We start from the raw sequence: 18,836 nt of genomic DNA, 5'->3' as shown, positions 1-18,836 counted from the left end.
AGGGCCCAGGCAGCCCAAACTCCAGCTCTTCTTTGCCTAATAGGGTTGGTGGTCCCTCACCTCCAACAGGATGTTGTTTGCACAGTCCTCTGTTTATAGACACCCCTACCCCCCTTTTGTTTAAGCCACACAAGTCACATCTACAACACCGGGATGTGATTACCTTCTGATAAGCTGGACAAAGACGGTGGGAACACCCGAGGCAAACTGACCTTGAAAGTTCTTTTGGTATATAAAATGGGTAATAAAATCTGCTTCGCCTATATCATGAGATTTTATTAAAAATATGAGGTGATTGCAACAATCATCATTCGTTTTGGGGCTACTAAGCCAGTCAGCTACCACAGAGTGTCTAATGACTTGACTGTATTTTTGGAGGGTGGGGACTATCTGTAATAGTGTGCTGGAGAGCAAGTATAGGGGTTAAGGTCACGGCCAGTGTTTGGAGCTATCAGGTAGTGATCTTGGAGGCCTCGTTGAGTTCCTCTGTAAAACTGGTGATGGTAGTGGCCCTCACCATCAAAATTCCATGTAGGATTAACTACTTGTTCTAGCCCTCTACGCTCTCTTTGGATCATGATGTGTCTTCTCACTTCAGGTCCTCCTCCAATTTGCTAAGCCTGGCAGGCATTGCCTCAGCCACACCATCAGGGAAACTACCGGGTGGGGCTGAAGACAAAGGCCAGGGCTGCTCCTCTGAGTTACTGCCAGGCCCTTCCTTTGCTTATTTGGAACAGGGTCATTTAACAAGTTATTAACCTATTTTATCAGTGATACCTCAGCCTTGACTTCCCCACCTTGTCCCTGAGGATAATTTTCTAAATGCTTTGCTGAAACTACTCTTGCTTTCTACAGCCTCGGGCTTCTGTCCCTCTTCTATCTTGTGAACTGACTTCAGCCAAGTGGCTTAAAATGACACTGCTCTTTATTTTAAAATAGACTGGGAGTTTAGCCCATTGAATCTTTTGTTCCAAGGCTGTTCAAGAAAAGCCTGCAGATTTGGGAACTAAAACAAGCTCACAATGACTGATGGGGGGCTTCACAGTGCAGTGGTTAACTTTTCCCTCAAAATAAGTAGCAGGACTCTAAAGTACATGAAGTGAGAGAGGGCACAGGTAAAACGAAAAACAAAAACATCACCACTGGTTTGCAGAATCTGATTAGAGGTTGATACCCTTGGCCTTAGGCAGCCAAAATGTTAAGGACCTATTACGCAGAACCTGTCACATTTGAGTTATTGCAGAGAACAAGTGGCTTCTTGTAGGTGCCTCTATGTTCGCTGCTGAGGACATATCACGTTTCTGTTGTGAGCATTTTGCTAAGTCCAGGCTGCAAACAATTAAGGCCTAAACTGACCTCAGAGAATGGCTCAAGGAAGGCCCTAAAGGCTCTGGGAGGCCACTCCTTAAACTCAACCAGGGTGAGGCTCACTGTTGGGCCCTGCCCAGACATCGCAGGACTCACACATGTGGGAACTGTTAGACACGCTCAGCCAGCATCCCTGCTTTGTACCAAGTCCTTCAGTGCACACCGTAAAATGTCAAGACCCTGGGCTGGCCTAGTTTTATGGCAAAGATCTTATTCTCTATGAAGAATCCGCTCTGTTTTGAACACCCAGACTAGGATTCAAATTCAAGTGCCAGCCCTCCCTTCTTCACCCCTCAACAGGGGAAAGATAACCAGTTTCCTCAGTGATGAACTGGAAGCATTTACAGAAGCTGTGGTTGCTTTGATAATCAAAGCATGTCTGTTTAAATCGGATAATTTTAATTGCATTCTAACTCCACAGAGACTGGTAAATTGTGTAGAGTACATGAAAACTCAACAGACCAGAGAAGTGCCTAGTATTCATTTGGTACTTTAAATAACACACCTTTATCGCCAAGGCCCAGAGGGGCTTTATCACTAACCCCAGGCCACATGTGGCTGTGTGAGGCTAACTGCTGATTTGGGAGTCATTTTCCGACCTCTCACTATTGAGATCTTGGTATTTAAAGCCTTGGGGAATGTACATTTCTATCTTTAAGACACCCCAGTTCTCTAGCTGCTTTACTGACTGAACCAGAACTCCTCCTCCTCCGTCTTTCCTTTCTCTCAGTTTTGGCAATTAAGTGTTCAGGTCAAAAGCTGTGGTGTCACCTTCCAGTCCCCATGCTCTGCATGCAGGGTGGCAGCAGGTTCTTCACACCCCCTAGTCCCAGGCACCCTGCACTGGGACTGCATAGCAGGGAGGCCTGCTGGCAGAACAGCTCCTTGAAGACGATGGTGAAAGCCGGACAGAATGGCAGCAGACACCCACTGGGTGACCTCCAGTGGCACAGGCCCTGATTACACCTGTACTTGTTGAAAGGAGTGGGGCATGGTGGGGGAAAGGGGTTTCTTCATTTCCCAGGCTTCTGGGTGGACCTGGGGCTCTTGACCAGCGTGAGGTGTTCCTTCAGACCTGGCCAAACCTGCCACCAGCCTTGGGGCGGGTGGCACTGTTTCCACCACTGTCAAGCTAGCAAGACCCTGACTTATCCGTACAGAGCTTTGTCATCTCAGAGGCCAGGAGTGCTCCTTCTCATAAAACCAAGTCCTTAAACTCTCTTTTTGAAATTAGGTGTCTGCCCTCACCAGGAAGCCTGTAAAGCTGGGCACAGCTGCCCCAGGATGTGCTACTATATACCCGCAGAAAATACCCCAAACAAGCTGCACCACCAACTGCAAGAGGGAGGGAACCCACAGTCTCCGATGGAAAGGTTCAACCACACAGGCTAAAAGTTAGCTACACGTGCTACCTGCATCTCCAAGTCCAGGTGGGTTGAGTGAAGGGTCTCATTAGAGGGTGGAGAGGTAACTTGCCTGGAGCCAGAGCGTTTGGGAAGGCAGAGGAACTGGCATTCAGAATCCCGAGGCCGGAATGCTGGCACGCGGCCACCTTGCTGCCCCCTCTCCATCTCTTTGTCCTCCGGACACCCACTTCCCGTCTTTCATTCCTCACAAGGCAAAAGCCCACTGCTTGGCAAATTTCCCAGCTCCCAGTCTCAAGCCTTGTTTCCTCTCCCCAATTGGTTCCCATTCCTCTGTCTTCTTGAGATCTAGTGAGAATCCCAGGACTCTGTGGGGGCTGGAGCAAGCTCATGGATTCCTCTCAGGAACACTGTTCACTTGCAAACCAGTGGCAAGTGATACCGTTTCTACTTGACAGGGGCTAGACTTCCTGGAACTTCAACAATTGACTAGGAAGCACAGGAATCAGAGGAGCCATAAACTAAGCCTGAGTCAGCCACGTGAATTTTTAATAACTCAAATACCTAAAAGCTCTGTATAGCACACTAAAGTGATCACTACGAGAAAGTACTGCATAAAGTTAGAACTGCTGGCTTTAGGAAGATTCCTAAACCATGCTGCACAGAGATAATGTACTCAGTGCTCCTGTCCGCTGTAGTTTTATGTATTTGGCCAGGAGCACCAAGGTGCAGGAAAAAGGAGCATTTATAGCCCTGCTTTCTCTCTGTTAGTTGAAGGATCCAGTCCTGCATTCCCAGCTATGCCTTTGCTATTTACAGGAAAGTCCAAGTCATGGACCAAAAGCTCTAGATTCTACTTGTCAAAGGTGAAATAAGATCACTTCTGTCAAGGAGTTTTAAAAGGAGCCAGGAGGCCGTTAAGGAGGTGGGCCTTATGCACCTCCTCACCAGATGGAACCATGAACTTCTGGACTGGGCTAAATCACAGATCCTCCCAAGGACTCTGTACAGATCTGCAACTTCGTACAGGAACAGATTTTTGCTTTCGGGGACAGCTTTAGTGACCAATTATGTTCAACCAAGATTAGTCTTCTGCCACTACCAATCAGAATGCTTTGTAAATAATATCAATGCCCTTTCTGTTAAAAAACAAAACAAAAACCAAAAACTAACTCTGGTTTTTGCTCCCTAGTGGGACACTATTTGGATTGCTACCCAAATCTGTGTATTCCAAATAGTTGTGCTTAATTATTGCTTCCTAATGGTTTCAGGTTGACACTCTCTCTCGAACTCAATGCTACGTTGCCAAGTGACCTCATCTACGGGGACCACGTTCCCCACGTGCCCAGCATGGTAAGGCACCCCTGCCATGGGGCACGAGGGATCAGCTCTTTGGTTTTGTTCCCTGGAGCACCCAGTGCCTGACACAGCTTAAGTTGAAACAACTCTGAAATGGCCACCAGTGGGCAGGAAAGGGTTTTGAATTCCAAGGGAAATGAGGAGGAAACAAATTATGGCTGACAGCCACGAGGAGGAGTCAGCAACAAACTGTTCTGGGAGACGCTCCATACACGTGAGGAGTTAAGAGTCCGAACCTGAAAAAGTGTTTGTTCAGTCCTGCAAACAGCAGTCTATTAATTGCACAGGAATAGAAATAATTTCTGGATTAAAAACCTCTTACCTGGCTTACCCCTCCCAAAAGAGGGAAGAGGGCTGAGCTCTACAGGCAGATCTGCAGGACTTCGTACAGACTCCAGGGCAAGGCTGCCACCTGTGTAAGAGCCATTGTTCTTGAAGTGATTTCATTGTTGGAAATTGCCAAGGCAATGTGACTGAGTGGAGGGAGGAGTCTGTCCAGGCCAGTATGCACTGGAAGATCAGAAGTAGGACAGGTTGCTTTCCTTCTGAGCCTGTACTGTCTGCCCTGCTTCTACGGAGAAGGAGAATTGCAGTTGACATTCTTGATGAGTACGCTTCATGTATATACAAAACGGCTACATTCCAAGGCTCTGATGTAAATGTTGGCCTTTACCAAACACAAATGTCTACATACAACACTGGATCTGGTTAGCAGTAATGTGAGAGCTGCTATGCAGACACAGCAGATTCTATTTTTGACATTTTATTGACAAAACAGAACTCCCTTCCCTCCACCCCCACAGAGAACTAGTCTTTTTTCTTATGGGTACCATAACTTACCTGTTGGTTAATCAAGGTTTGTGCTGGCATGCTACAAAGGTAATTCAGATAGTAGCCTACCCCCACACCCTCCAGTGCTGGTTTGAACTGTCCCCTACACAGCATTTGTGCAGCTATCTTATTCAGAAAAGCAGAAGCTGTAGTATAACAGTAATGGAACATACTAGGCTTTGCATAAACTTTGCTGTTCTATCTTCATTAGCTCAGATTAGAATAAAGTTACTATGTAAGTCAAGAGTTCAGCATGCAGTCTCTTTAGAGGAGGAAGAAACTCGGACCAGTGAGGAAGAAAGGTGGTCTGTGCTAGAACTTTGTCAACATGCCTTGCCTAATGCAAAGACTTCTTAGAAGACCACAGAACTCAGACCATCTGAGAAACCAGAAGAGGAAGAAAGAAAAAAAACTGAGGACATAAATCTGTATCAGGCAGGGCAGGGGAGAAGACTGTAAGGAAAGACCAAAATCGTGTGCTGTTACTGCAGCACCTCCCACACCTCCACAATAGCACTACTTCCAGAACCAGGGAAGTTCTAATGTGTCTTCTGTGGTTAATTTAAAACAAAAGGAGTTATTTGTGGTTCCTCTGCCAAAGTTTTAAGGGCTTTGAGAACTAGCAGCTGGGATCCAAATTCATCCAGGAGACCCAAGTGGGTATTTTCCCCCCTAAACCCGCAGAGAAGTAAGGATGACAAAAAATTATATTCCTTCTGTCTGGAATTTAGTTTTTTTACGAAAAGATAGAAAAATCAAAATGACCAGCTGCCAGGATAATACTTCTAACCATTACTGGCACTTACCCTTAATCGGAGTCATTTTGGTAGAGTTCCCCGACTCCTGCCCTGTTTAATTAGTCATTAGCATCAGGGAGGGCTAAGGAAGAACAGCTGATAAGCAGCAAGCACACCAGTGTACCTTTGGTCTTCACCAACTCCAGAGGCTGTTTCGAGTTCTGCGGACAACGGAAGCTTCAGTTCTTTGACATCTCTAGGACTGAAATGAACCAGAGCTAATAGGTGACCTTGTCTTCCGTCAGTGTTCTGGAACAGGCACAGTGGGTGGGAGGTAACGGGAGGCTCTGTGTGGTACCAGCAACCAAAAGTGAAGATGAGGTGACAAAGGCTAGAAAGGAGTCATTTATTAAAAAACAAAAACAGAACAAAACCAACAAAACAAAAAACGAAACGGCCCTCAGCAGGATTTGAAGACACAATAGGAGAACGCATCGTCTTGATTGCTTTACGTCCCCATGACCACGTGACACGCACTGCCTATGAGCTCTGTCCATGGGGAGGCACAGCACACCAGTTCATTGCACAGGTCAGAGCAGTGGCAGGTTACCTGCTGAAGGGGGAGAGGGGGACACGTGGGCCCTTCTCCCACTTCCGCTGTCAGGTAGCCAGCCTTCTCTCTGCCTCTACAGTGGGCCATTTCTTAACAGTCTGGGGTTGCCAAGACAAAAGCGAGCTGACATGATCACAGTAGTTACTACCAGAATACCGGCTCTTCAGCAGAGACCACACAGCACACGGTCAGATTCTAAGGGGACAGAGCAGCTTGCTCCTTCTGCCATGCCTGGAATGTAGGGCCCAGCTAAGAGGGGCAACTGACATTTGTCCCCAATACCCAGTTGTCACCACAGGTAAACCAAGACTATAATCACAACAGCAAGGACAGGATCATGTTGCTTTTTTCCTTTTTTTCTTCAAGGAGTGAGGGCATGGAAAATACAGCACACCAATGAAACAAAATGCCAAAAAAAAAAAAAAAAGAAAATACAAAAACAATAGAAAATAGAAAAATGTATTTACAAGTAGTACATTACTATGATCAGAAAGCACAAAGACACCTGCTGCTATATTACATGCATTGGTTCAAGAAGAAACTACTAAAAACCCTGCAAGGGAGAAGCCTGTAAAAACAAAACAAAAAAAGGGCCAAAAAGTTTGAACTTTTCATCCCTAATTGGCTACACTGATCAAAACCAAACAAGAGCCCCCGAAAGTCCATGAGTATATCAGTACGAATACTATACTGGTTTTTTAACTGCATGTTCAGTTGTGGAGGGGAGAGACAGCAGCGTATCCATATACAAGGAAGCCGGAGTAAACTGCTCTACATGCTAAAAATTACAGCAAGTCCCTGTCTGCTACACAGCATGATCTTAGCAGGTTTTAATTCTGTTTATTCATATATATCGATGTGTGCGTGTGTGTATGTATAAAAACCGTGCCCTCGTTCACTGCCGACACAACATCTGGGTGGACATGAACTCATTACAACAAATTCTTATGTGTATGTTTTAAGAAGTCACTCAATGTCTGTGGATTTTTAATAAGTCACTTCACACCACAGAAAATATTTAATAAATCCAGAAAAAGGAAAGAATATAACGACAGAAGAGCTTCTGTCTCAGTTCTCTGAAACGGAGTCCCCCATAGGAAACTGGTCCCAAAGTTCTTGAGGGTTCACTGAAGAAACTTCGGTTTGCTAATATTTTTCATCCTTTTTAGTGTTCAAAAGGTATAGAACGACTCCTTGCCGTGGTCAGTTTTAAGCAGTCATATCTCCATCCCCCACAGGTAACAGTCTGGTGCAGATTCATAAAAACGGGGGAGGAAGGAGCGCTGGGGAGGGCCTGTCACTTCAGGAAGGGCTCCACCTCTACAACGGCAGGAAGAGAAAAAATGAAGCAGGGCTCCAGCACCTCGCTCCTGCAAACAAGCTCCCTGCAAACGCAAAATCCAGTCACACGTCAGTTCCTTTATACAGGTACATCTCCAAGTACCAGGCCAGCTCTAAGAGGAAACAAAACCACGCGTTGACAGAAAAGGACTCAGATGGCCATTCTGGTCACAGTCTGGGATCCATCATACTTCCAGGAATCGGGAACTGCTGGACTTGGAGTGGAATGGCTCAGACCACATCCGCCGAAGGTCACCCTGGGGAAGAAGGAACTTTACTAAGTTATAGATTTAAACATGAGCCACACACATCTATAAGTCCTTTCTGATTCTTGATCTCAGATCAGCCAGCTTCTGTGAAGAATCAAAGAACATGCAAATTTTATTCAATGAAAAGTAACCTACCATTCTTTGAAGAACTCTCTAGAAGAGCTCTTAGGCCCCTCCAGCAAAGAAGGGTATAAGTTCTATCATTTAAGAGAGAGATGCTGAAGCCAAGCTAGTTTACCTGTTTCCTCCTCTGTAAAATGAGGATAATACAAATCTTATATATCAGGTAATGTTCCAAGTCTAGCTGTAATCATACATTTCTTAAATATCTCAAAATTTTAATGCAAAGTAGTAAAAAGCTATTAGGTAACAATATGATGCTGCTTTTAAGGGAAGTCTCTGCAGCTGGGCTCTAGGGACTTCAATAAGTTCGCTTATGATGGAGAGGCATAGTAGTCTAATTCACTAGCATTTTGTGCTAGTGTCTGCAACAGGCTGGAAGAGGTTGCTCATACCAGGTGAACAAAGACCCACCAACCCACCATCAAGGTCAAGAGCTGTGGGGCTTAAGCAGACCCACCTCTGGCAAGAATACATACCCAAGTGCTGAGTCAATGCCAAGTTACTGCCTTCACAGGTTTCTAACTGCTTCTCTCACCTTTAAATAGGCCATCGTGAGGAGCGGCAATAAGGTGAATGGCACCAAATAGAGAAGGGCGGGCTGGGCCGCTCGGTGAATGCGGGACGCCACGGTTGCAGTGAGCAGACCTATGAAGGGAGAAACATTCATACACAACACTGAGGGGTCAACCCTCAGGAAAGCCTGCTACCTGGCTGATACCTGCCAGAGTCTTGATCAGACAGCTCTCCTGTGACGTGTGCTGTCTAGACGGATGCCCAGGGAGCGGCCCTACTTGTGATCTCTGCCCAGGGTGGAGCAGCATAGCTTTGAAAAGTCCTACAATTCCAAGGACCCGTGAGCAGCCCAGGTGCCCCTCAGTGCTTAGCTTCCTGGTCCAAGCCCTTACGTCTGCTCTGAATGTGCCTGGTCCTCCAGTCTTGTGTGGTAGGTGATGCCAAACTCAGAGGCAAAGAGGTGGGTTCAAGTTCTGACTCTGTTCCTTCTGCAAGCGTTGTCACCTGGGTCATGGCGTTTCACCTCTCTGAGCCTCAGCGCTGAAATGATCCACCTGCTGTAGCCAGCCACTGGAGCAGCAGACAGGTTCCCACCATTCCTACAGCCCCATTATGTGGGTCTTCCCTGTCTGTGTGTAAGTGAGCCAGCTAGAGAAGAACTAAGGTTAGAAGTGACAGACATGTTAGAACAAATAAAGGGAAGTACCTGTTTCATGAGGTTGGAAATAAACATGACATTGATTAACCTCAAGCTGAAGATTTAATTAAGCACACAGACTGATCCACAATCATTGAGTGGTAGATATTTCTAACTCTGAGGCCTGATCAGTCTTTCCACAATGTTCTTCAGATTGGTGGATAGGGAACTGGGCTGGCCAGTAGAGACAGCATCTGTCATATCATGGGCCACGTTTTTCTTTCTCTGTGGCTGTCGAGAACAGCAACCAGAGTACTGCTCTCCTTCCACCTAGTGTCTGCAGCTAGAAGACCTGATTTAACTCCAGGGCTTGGAGGACAGTCAGGGGATCCCATGCAGGCTCTCCAGCTCTCTTACCTACAAAGTATCCAATGAGAGTGCAGTGAAAGTAGGAGACCTTCTGCATGCGTCCAGAGATATTGGCAGGTCCAGAGGCACCGCAGGAGTCGCCGTTGGCTTGTTTTTTGTAGTTGTCGTAACGAAGGACAAAGCACAACAGGAGCCCAGGCATCACGATGTCCCCAATGCCCAACATAGAGAAGTGACTGCCAGTGGAGCTGGAATGCAGTGTCATAGGTCAGGGATGCCACCCTCAACAATCCCATTTCTCCTCCTCCTGTGCAGAGTCGTCTTTTTAAGAAGTTGGTTTTTAAGCTTTTTAAGAAGTTGGACTTACCTGAATGGGAGATGGAAATCTCTAGAGGTGGAACAACACTAGTTTTTAAGAGTTTTTAGAGATCACAAGCCACAAGATTACTGGCAACAGACGTCTTCAACCAGGCCCCTCACTGCTTCAGGAAGAGTACCTCTAAGAGTAGTGCTGAAGTCATCTGTTTAAGTAATGCGTCTTCCAGAAATGTCAAGCAATTCCATATTTTGTCACACATTTGCTGCTGTGACTTTAAACAAGCACCTGACTACTCCCAGACATGGAGTCCCAACATAATTTTTCCTAAGATTGTATCCTCAGCAACTGTATAATTTTAGCATTAGGACATATTTTTACAAATGCTTTAGAAATAAAAAAGATTCACAGTCTCCTGTTGACTTCCTCCAGCCAACTCTAAAATATGCTAACAACAGTAACATACAGCTGTTTGATAACATTAATCAATAATAAAAAGCAGCACCTGTATCGTTTAATGATAAATCTTTTCATTAAATTTATCATTTAATGATAAATCTTTTCATTAAATTTATCATTTAATGATAAATCTGATAAAGCAGCACCTGTATCATTTAATGATAAATACTCAAATCAGTATTCTCCTCCTCATTCGTAAAACAGAGAGGATGACACACAACTCTTTTCCAGTCTAGGATAAGAATGTTGATGACAAAGGCTAATCAAGGAACACAGAGGAATAGGAAGACAGTGTTCACTATCACAATGTGAGGCCTGACATGCCAGTCCTACCTTGGGAAGACCAGTTTTCCAGGCAGAGACAGGCGAGGAACATCACGCCCAACATTGGGCCCCAGGTGGAGCTTCCGGGATAGAACGTCAAGGGGATTGTCAGCCGGTTGCGTGGCCACCTTCACCATGACATTGCTATTGAAGATGTAGGCAGAAAAAAACACCTGCCGAAAGCCAAATGGAGAGACGTGTTTAACAGAGGAAGCTGGGAGCACCCTGATTTCAGCATCAACCCTCCTTGTTCTTAAGAACAAAGTCTCAGAACACTGCAATGTCAAGAGTTTTTTGTTTTTTAATTAACATATATTATTAGCCCCAGGGGTACAGGTCTGTGAATTGCCAGGTTTACACACTTCACAGCACTCACCATAGCACATACCCTCCCCTATGTCCATAACCCCACCACCTCTTCCCCCTCCCCCAGCAACCCTGTTTGTTTTGTGAGATTAAGAGTCTCTTATGGTTTGTCTCCCTCCCGATGCCATCTTGTTTCATTTTTTCCTTCCCTACCCCCAACCCCCAACGTTGCCACTCAAATTCTTCTATCAGGGAGATCATATAATTGTCTTTCTCCAATTGACTTATTTCGCTCAGCATAATACCCTCTAGTTCCATCCACGTCGTTGCAAATGGCAAGAGTTCATTTCTTTTGATGGCTGTGTAAGTATTCCACTGTATATATATATCACATCTTCTTTACCCATTCACCTGTTGATGGATATCTAGGTTCTTTCCATAGTTTGGCTATTGCGGACATTGCTGCTATAAACATCTGGGTGCACGTGCCCCTTTGGATCACTACATTTGTATCGTTGGGTAAATATCCAGTAGTGCAATTGCTGGGTCGTAGGGTAGCTCTATTTTCAACTTTTTGAGGAACCTCCATGCTGTTTTCCAGAGTGGCTGCACCAGCTTGCATTCCCACCAACAGTGTAGAAGGGTTCTCCTTTCTCCGCATCCTCTCCAGCATCTGTCATATCCTGACTTGTTAATTTTAGCCATTCTGACTGGTGTGAGGTGGTATCTCATTGTGGTTTTGATTGGTATTTCCCTGATGCCGAGTGATGTGGAACACTTTTTCATGGATCTATTGGCCATCTGGATGTCGTCTTTGCAGAAATGTCTGTTCATGTCCTCTGCCCATTTCTTGATTGGATCATTGGTTCTTTGGGTGTTGAGTTTGACAAGTTCTTTCTAGATTATGGATACTAGCCCTTTATATGTTGTTTGCAAATATCTTCTCCCATTCTGTCAGTTGTCTTTTGGTTTTGTTGACTGTTTCCTTTGCTGTGCAAAAGCTTTTGATCTTGATGAAGTCCCAATAGTTCATTTTTGCCCTTGTATCCCTTGCCTTTGGCGATGTTTCTAGGAAGAAGTTGCTGTGGCTGAGGTCGAAGAGGTTGCTGCCTGTGTTCTCCCTCAAGGATTTTGATGGATTCCTTTCTCACATTGAGGTCCTTCATCCATTTTGAGTCTATTTTTGTGTGTGGTGTAAGGAAATGATCCAGTTTCATTTTTTCTGCATGTGGCTGTCCAACTTTCCCAACACCATTTGTTGAAGAGACTTTTTTCCTTTGGACATTCTTTCCTGCTTTGTTGAAGATTAGTTGACCATAGAGTTGAAGGTCTATTTCTGGGCTAACATCAGGCTTCTTTGACTGCATGCTCGGAGAAGAAAAAAATATTTGCTCCCATGGCAGAGAATCTTGTCTGCCTGGTCACCTTTAGCATGTACAGTTCAGGACTGGAGGGAGTGATCTTAGGCAGGAGGTACTCCAGCCAACCAGCATTTGGATACTTAAAGTTAAGAACTTTCAGGAATCAACACTCCAATTAAACACAAGAGAGAGTGGTGACTTCGGGGAAACACTTACCCAAAAGACATCGTAGATTAGAAGCCCTGAGAGAAGCAGGCAGGACACCTTGAGGCTGGGCAGGCGGACAAAGGCGATCATGGCTACACAGAGACCCATGGCCAGGGCTGGGGAGGAGACCACAGACATTGGTCATTGTGGAGTATGGGCTCATCCTCTTTCCACAAGCTATTCTGCTTATACACCTAACAGTTTATAAGTCCCCTCAAAAACCAAGCAGCTCAGTTTAAGCTCCAGTTTAAGACATTTACACTCTACTTGTGCAAAGTGCCCACTTGAGCCAATTTTGACCTGCTTGATCTTTGGGAACATCCTTTTTTTCATGTTCTTGGATAGTGCTGTTTAAGACCCAGGAGATTCTGTTCTAAATGATAAAGCGCTTGGCCAGGCCTAGTTTAAGACTTCTTGGCTCTGCTTCTGGCCTTCCCCATCCCTGAGGATCCTTCCTCCTTGCTCCTGACTTTACGTGGTCTGCCCACACCTGAGACCACATCCCCTTTTATTTACTCAGCAATTCATTCTTCTATCCTGGCCTTATTTTTTTCCTCACACCTCTCAAAATCTGATATACACTATATATATGTGTTTAAATTCTCTCTCAACTAAAATGCCAGGTCCTTGAGGGCATAGTTCCCTGCCGCAAACCGGGAGACTATAACAGGTCACGCTGATGAATGGTCTCTCCCTGCCTTCAGCTCTCCTCCATTCTTCTGAAACACAGGTCTGATCAGACCACTTCAGCTGCTTCTGTACTTCCTGTGGGTTCTCACAGTGGAACAAAGGTCAGAAAACTTGGATGGGCACTGACAGGGATGTAAGGGAGGACACTCTCCACTGCCCAAGTCCCCTGCCCTCAACGTGCAGTGCTCTGGCTCTGTTCTCTAGTCACCTAAATATGATCACACCTCTCAACTATGTTCCTTCTTGTTCACAAAATGCCCTCTTCAGGGAAGTCTTTCCTGATCTAATCAGATTAAGTAAACACCTCTTGTGATGCTACAGAACTCTCTCTCTCAACACGTTCATCCATTCTGTAACAGTGTGATTAATTTATATACAAGTGAATTTATTCCCTAAACTCAGTGCTCCTGTAGACAGAAACCACGGCTTATTCTTTCTGTGAAGCCCCAGCACTTAACAGAGTAGTCATTCAACAAATATTTGCTGAATTAATGAAAAATTCTGCTGTCTAATTTAAATTTCAAATTAATTCTAAGGAAGGTAAGAAAAGCAAGGCCGTATTACAGATGGATATCATTTTAATAGAATTGGTGGTAAACTGTTAATACATGTAACTAAGTCGGCAAATACAGCAGTTTGGTGGACCCTAGACACAACAATTCAACTAGTATTTGGTGAGTTCCTACCATGGGAATGGTGTTACACAAACAAACGAGAACCACTCCCATCCCTGGAAGACAGCACTAAAACTGGAAAGAAGAGCAAACTATCTCAATTTCCCCTGTGTCATTATTGTTATCAAGTATTCACTAATCTCCAAGGTGTGCACTGTGTGTATGTTTTGGAGAGATGTGGTCAAACACAACTTCTGATTTTATAAATAATCTAGGATGTGCTCAATTTACTAGGGTCTCCTTTATTTTTTTATAAATTCATAAAAACAACGAAGGCCCCTGATATAATCAACTCATACCTGTTTTTAAATAATGATATTTTCCATTATAATGATCTTTGGAAAAAAAGAGTGGGCTGTGCTGTGAATCAATACTCAGGACACGGGCAGGGATAAGCTCAGCTGACTTGAGGAACAACAGTGGTCAGTGGAGGGTGGGAAGCCCTGGGGGCAGATGCAGGGGTGATGGTGGTAGGGGAACAAGAAGTGATCTGTTCAGAAACTTAGACAAGTGCATATGTGGAGTGCGAAGCACATCAAGGGAAGAAAGGGAGAAATGAAGGCCTGAGATGGACATACAAGGGACAGGCATGTGGCCAGTGGAGGTCAGTGGACTGATGACACCTGAAAGAGAGGTATTATGGTAACAAAAGGGACAGACAAGCAAAATGGCAGGTTCCCAAGTTAAATGTATATGCCTCTGTGACACACGCAGGTGACTGGTCTGTTCTAGAACTTTTCAACTTGCCATACAGTTACTTAATCCTAAATTGGTAGGAGCCTTTCTGGCCATATGGTCTAATCATCCACTTGTTGCTTCGCCACTCCTCTTACACTAATCCTACCCCACCCGAGAGGAAACCACCCACGGACAAGATAGAACTGCTCAGTGACAGGATTTTCCATGATTCCAGACAATGCCATTCAGTTTCTCATCTTCCAAACTAGAAACTCTGGTTCTGTTTTCAGTTTTTCACAGTCTCTCATCATGTACACTCACGCTGCAGCCATTCTGGGTGCCACCCTTTGTGGCTACAGTACACCTGTTCACGCTTCCCTATACCTCCCTAGTTTGACATGCATCCTTTCCCACTCTGGCTTCTCTCCCACTTAATTCTTCACTGCCACTGGAAACAATCACTGTGTGTTTCCTGCATATGGTACTAGGTTCCCTACTCTGTGATGGGTCCAGTCTAATTATAAGTCCCATGGCCTTGGGCACAACTCACAGGACAGTGAGGTTTCAGGGTCTGCTTTCTTTTGCTCCCATTCCTCAGCTACTGTTTCATCTCCAGCTAAGCTGAGCGATACCCTCTTCCAGTCATTCCGACCAACCATCCCCACTGTGCTGTGAGCTCCACATTTGAAGAGGCAAAATGCATCCCTCCTGACTCTTTCAGTATCACTCCTACCCCCAAACAAATATTGCCACAATCTGTCACATCCCCGAAACACAGGTGTTCGCCTAGTTTGCCTCTCTTTTTCTTCATGCTTTCATTTAAATAACCCTTCAAAGTCTCACCTCCTCCTTAGGACTTTTCCAAGTCAAAATGAAAAGGGGCGGTCGCTTTCCCTCATTCCATGCTGGTTGAGAAACTGAAGACTTGACTTTTTGAGAAACTCATGACCAATCTTAACTTTTGGTTAAATGTAAAATAACCAAAAGTGTTAAGTAAATGATTATTCTTAGCCAGCTATCTAGAATTACTTTCAACGTATTATTGATATAATCTTTGTGTCACTTTGCCTTCCATGACCAGTAGGGCCAGGGACAAAGACAACGACACCGAACCGAGCCAAAATGTTCTCAAAAAGAAACATGTAACCTGTAATAAGATCTTAGGCAGTACTCTGTTCTGTAGAACCTGTAGAGTCTTTATCTTAGCCTTATGTGGACTAAACACCGGAGTCTAGCATTTTAAAACCAATTACTAGATTTTTGGCATTGTACATTTTCTAATCATAGATTAGTAACAAGCATATTAAGCGAGGTGGCTGGACTAGACATCTGTTCAAGACTTCTAGTCCCTGAACTGGTTAGTGGACATATACTGTGGACCTGGTGTAACAATCTTTGAACAGTAAATGTGTGTGCACAAGATTCGTCAACTTTTAGCTAATGTACCACACCACCCATTGGTCAAATTCTTTCAAGGCTTCCCAAATTTAAAGGGTTAATTTGCCAGATGAAGGTGAGAGTAGATAAAATACTCTAGGTTTAGTTCAAGAACATGCTTAAGTCTCTTAGTATTAATGCTTTTTAGTATATAAGCCTGAAAATATACTTCATGCCTTGCCCTAAAACAACATTTGTCATTCTGTTTTCACTCTAACTTCAAGTAACAGGCTTTCATTGAGAAACATTTTTTTAAAAATTCTACTACCAAATTATCACTCCCTATGATGATTCTGATTCTGCAGAGACATCTATAAAGATAATGTCCATGTCAGAAAAGAACCAGTTCCAGATTTTTCTTAACAGCAGAAAACAAGTCTCACACACACACCAAACACTAGAGTCTGAGAAACAATTTTAAAAAGCTCAAAGGCTCCCCCCCTTTTAGGGCAGGGAGAGAACTCTGTTCTTGGTTACAAAGGCAGTTCGACCAGTGCGAACTGGTAGGGAGAAGCGACTCCTAGACAAGTATATTTTGGGGACCAGCAATAATGACAAAAGGGGATATAAACATCCACACATTTGGGTTAAGTGGGGTTTGGGGAACCTCACTGAACCCTCAAAGAATTTTAGCTATCAGGTGAATTTGAGGATGGAAATGTATTTCTGACAGTGGTCACTGGGAAAAGAAAGTTGTCTTGTATGGGCAGCTCTCATGAACTCTACAGTCTAGACGAAATCCTGTAGTGCAATGGACTCTGCATTCTATCTTACGGAGAGCTGCTTATCTGTTTCTTCTGTTAGTGAGTCTAGTAGCCTGTCCCTAGCCCTGCCTGCAGAGGTACAATGAGGAAAATTCTGCTTATCTGTTCTAAAGTATGTACTTCAGATGGCTGTGTAAATCAGTGGATCTTGAAAAGAATGTCACCTTCCAATGCCAACCTTTTCTCTTTTAGTTATATACTACTAGAAAATATGTATTTCTCTGTTCTCTGCAATGTTTGGGAAGAGTAGAGATGAGAGTATAAACACACTGCTTGCTGCTTTGAGAGGTATCTAATCTTTTCGGGTCAGCAGCTTGGTAAACTTAAAACCCTTAGCAAAGCCTATAGATAGTAACATGTGTGTCTGGATACATGAATAAAGAGTTCCACGAAAGTATAGAGTCACGAGAAGTCAGTGGGATTACAAAGAACCTCAGAGGAAGCTGAGAGACTTCAACGTAGCTTAAGCACCATCTGGACTTAGAGTGTGCCGGCTTTGAAACTAATCAGTCTGGTTAGGTGATGACTGTCTGCTATTACTCTAGTTAAAACAGTGGCACCTGAAGCTCTTGTCATCTCATTTAACACAGTATTTGTATAGGGAGATCATTTATGTGTAACATTTATGGGATTGGACTCTTTCATTTAAGGACATCAACATAAACCAGTTTCTCTTAAGAGTATATAGCTAACAGTCATCCAGTGATTTTAAATAGACTGAAGTAATCTGGTTTAGATATTAACCAACCAAACAACCAACCAACCAATCAGCATTTCTAAATATTTTTGTTCAGAAGTAATAGAGGAGAAATATCTATGCTGCTTGTTTCCTCATCAGGAAGCACTGGTTTAGGTGAGATTAAAGGATATAATCATAAAAGCAGCTATGAGGCTGATTTGGACTAATAGTTACTATCCTTACTCCAATCATCATGACTAAGACTCCTTAATTTTCTATAACACAGATTTAAAAAGAGATTATGCTCTATTAAAGTCTTTCAAAATCACCTACATGCTTTTAGGTTAAATCATTCTGCAGATATTAAGAGTTAATCTTAGGAAAAGTCAAATGTACATACCTGGTATTTCTCAATACTCAATGCCTAGTATATAAAAATTGGCATTCGCTCTTCTACCAGGCAAGCAACTTGTGTGACTTTAGATGTAATTTCGTTCCCTCAAACTTACTCTTTATCAATCTCCACAAGCACTGATGTATCAAACACCAATCCGTAGGAATACTGAAAGCACTGATACTTGATTTGGGAAACTGAATAGTTCTGGTAACCATTTAAAAATCCTAAACACTGCAAACTTCAGGATGTTTATACACATTCCAAAGCAAATGACCACAGAAATGTTTTTTATAAGGCAACTTAAGAAGCTAAAACGAGAGACCAAACCTGTCAGAAATCAGCAAATGTCAATTACTGCATGGTCAGACACTGGTGATTTTGACTCTGCCTTCCATTCCAACTCATTAAAGGTCTCTCTATAAATCTAAGAGGTAGCTTGATCTGCAACCTCAAGGAACTACTTTTGAGTATCAACAGGTTGGTATATGGTAGGCAACTCAAAAAAGCAAGGAACAATGGAATAGTGACAACTGTTGGAACAAGGAACTATGACAATATACAAATTATATATTTGTAAAATTATAAATATTATATAACCACTGGCAACCACTCACCTGTTCTCCATCACCGTAATTCTTATTATTTTAAAAAATACTTTCTGAAGAAGTATATCAGATATTTGTATGGTTTACAATTTGAAAAATCCTTTCTCCATAATTATCACCTTGAGTTAAAATGATGTGCCATTTTATTATAGCTTTACAGAGCTCTTAAACCACTCGATAGCCTGTTCCCTCATAATATTTTTTTCGCCAGTCAACTTTGCACACATAAATTTCAAATCCCTAAACTAGTCCAAGTAAATTATGAGGAAAAAAAAACCCTTGAAACAAAAGTATAAGTTTTTAGTTTTCCTCAAGATTTAAAATTACTTCCTTATCAAGGTTTAGATTGCACACTTACACACACATGCAGTTTAAAATCCTTTTTGTCAAATTCTATCTGATTTGACCATGAGCA

At 43.5% G+C, this 18,836-nt stretch overlaps 1 protein-coding gene across 2 annotated transcripts in view; it reads right to left on the bottom strand.

The window, feature by feature from the left end:
- Positions 1-6,051: 6,051 nt before the first annotated feature.
- Positions 6,052-18,836, bottom strand: part of SPPL3 (signal peptide peptidase like 3) — a 146,560-nt gene continuing 133,775 nt past the window's right edge. The window contains exons 7-12 of one of the 2 annotated variants that reach the window (XM_032876125.1): positions 12,507-12,613; positions 10,633-10,796; positions 9,892-9,912; positions 9,573-9,772; positions 8,541-8,650; positions 6,052-7,870 (exon numbers count right to left, since the gene is read on the bottom strand). In XM_032876125.1, the coding sequence (XP_032732016.1) occupies positions 7,799-7,870; positions 8,541-8,650; positions 9,573-9,772; positions 9,892-9,912; positions 10,633-10,796; positions 12,507-12,613 (674 nt within the window). In that variant the 3' untranslated portion in view covers positions 6,052-7,798. The remainder of the gene's footprint in view (positions 7,871-8,540; positions 8,651-9,572; positions 9,773-9,891; positions 9,913-10,632; positions 10,797-12,506; positions 12,614-18,836) is intronic. The other variant, XM_032876126.1, reaches the window with a different exon arrangement.

Source organism: Lontra canadensis, unplaced genomic scaffold, assembly GCF_010015895.1.
Source record: "Lontra canadensis isolate GAN:19392208 unplaced genomic scaffold, GSC_riverotter_1.0 scaffold58, whole genome shotgun sequence".
Taxonomy (NCBI): domain Eukaryota; kingdom Metazoa; phylum Chordata; class Mammalia; order Carnivora; family Mustelidae; genus Lontra; species Lontra canadensis.
Note: the sequence above shows the minus strand (reverse complement) of the source record. Positions and strands in the feature narration are given on the sequence as shown.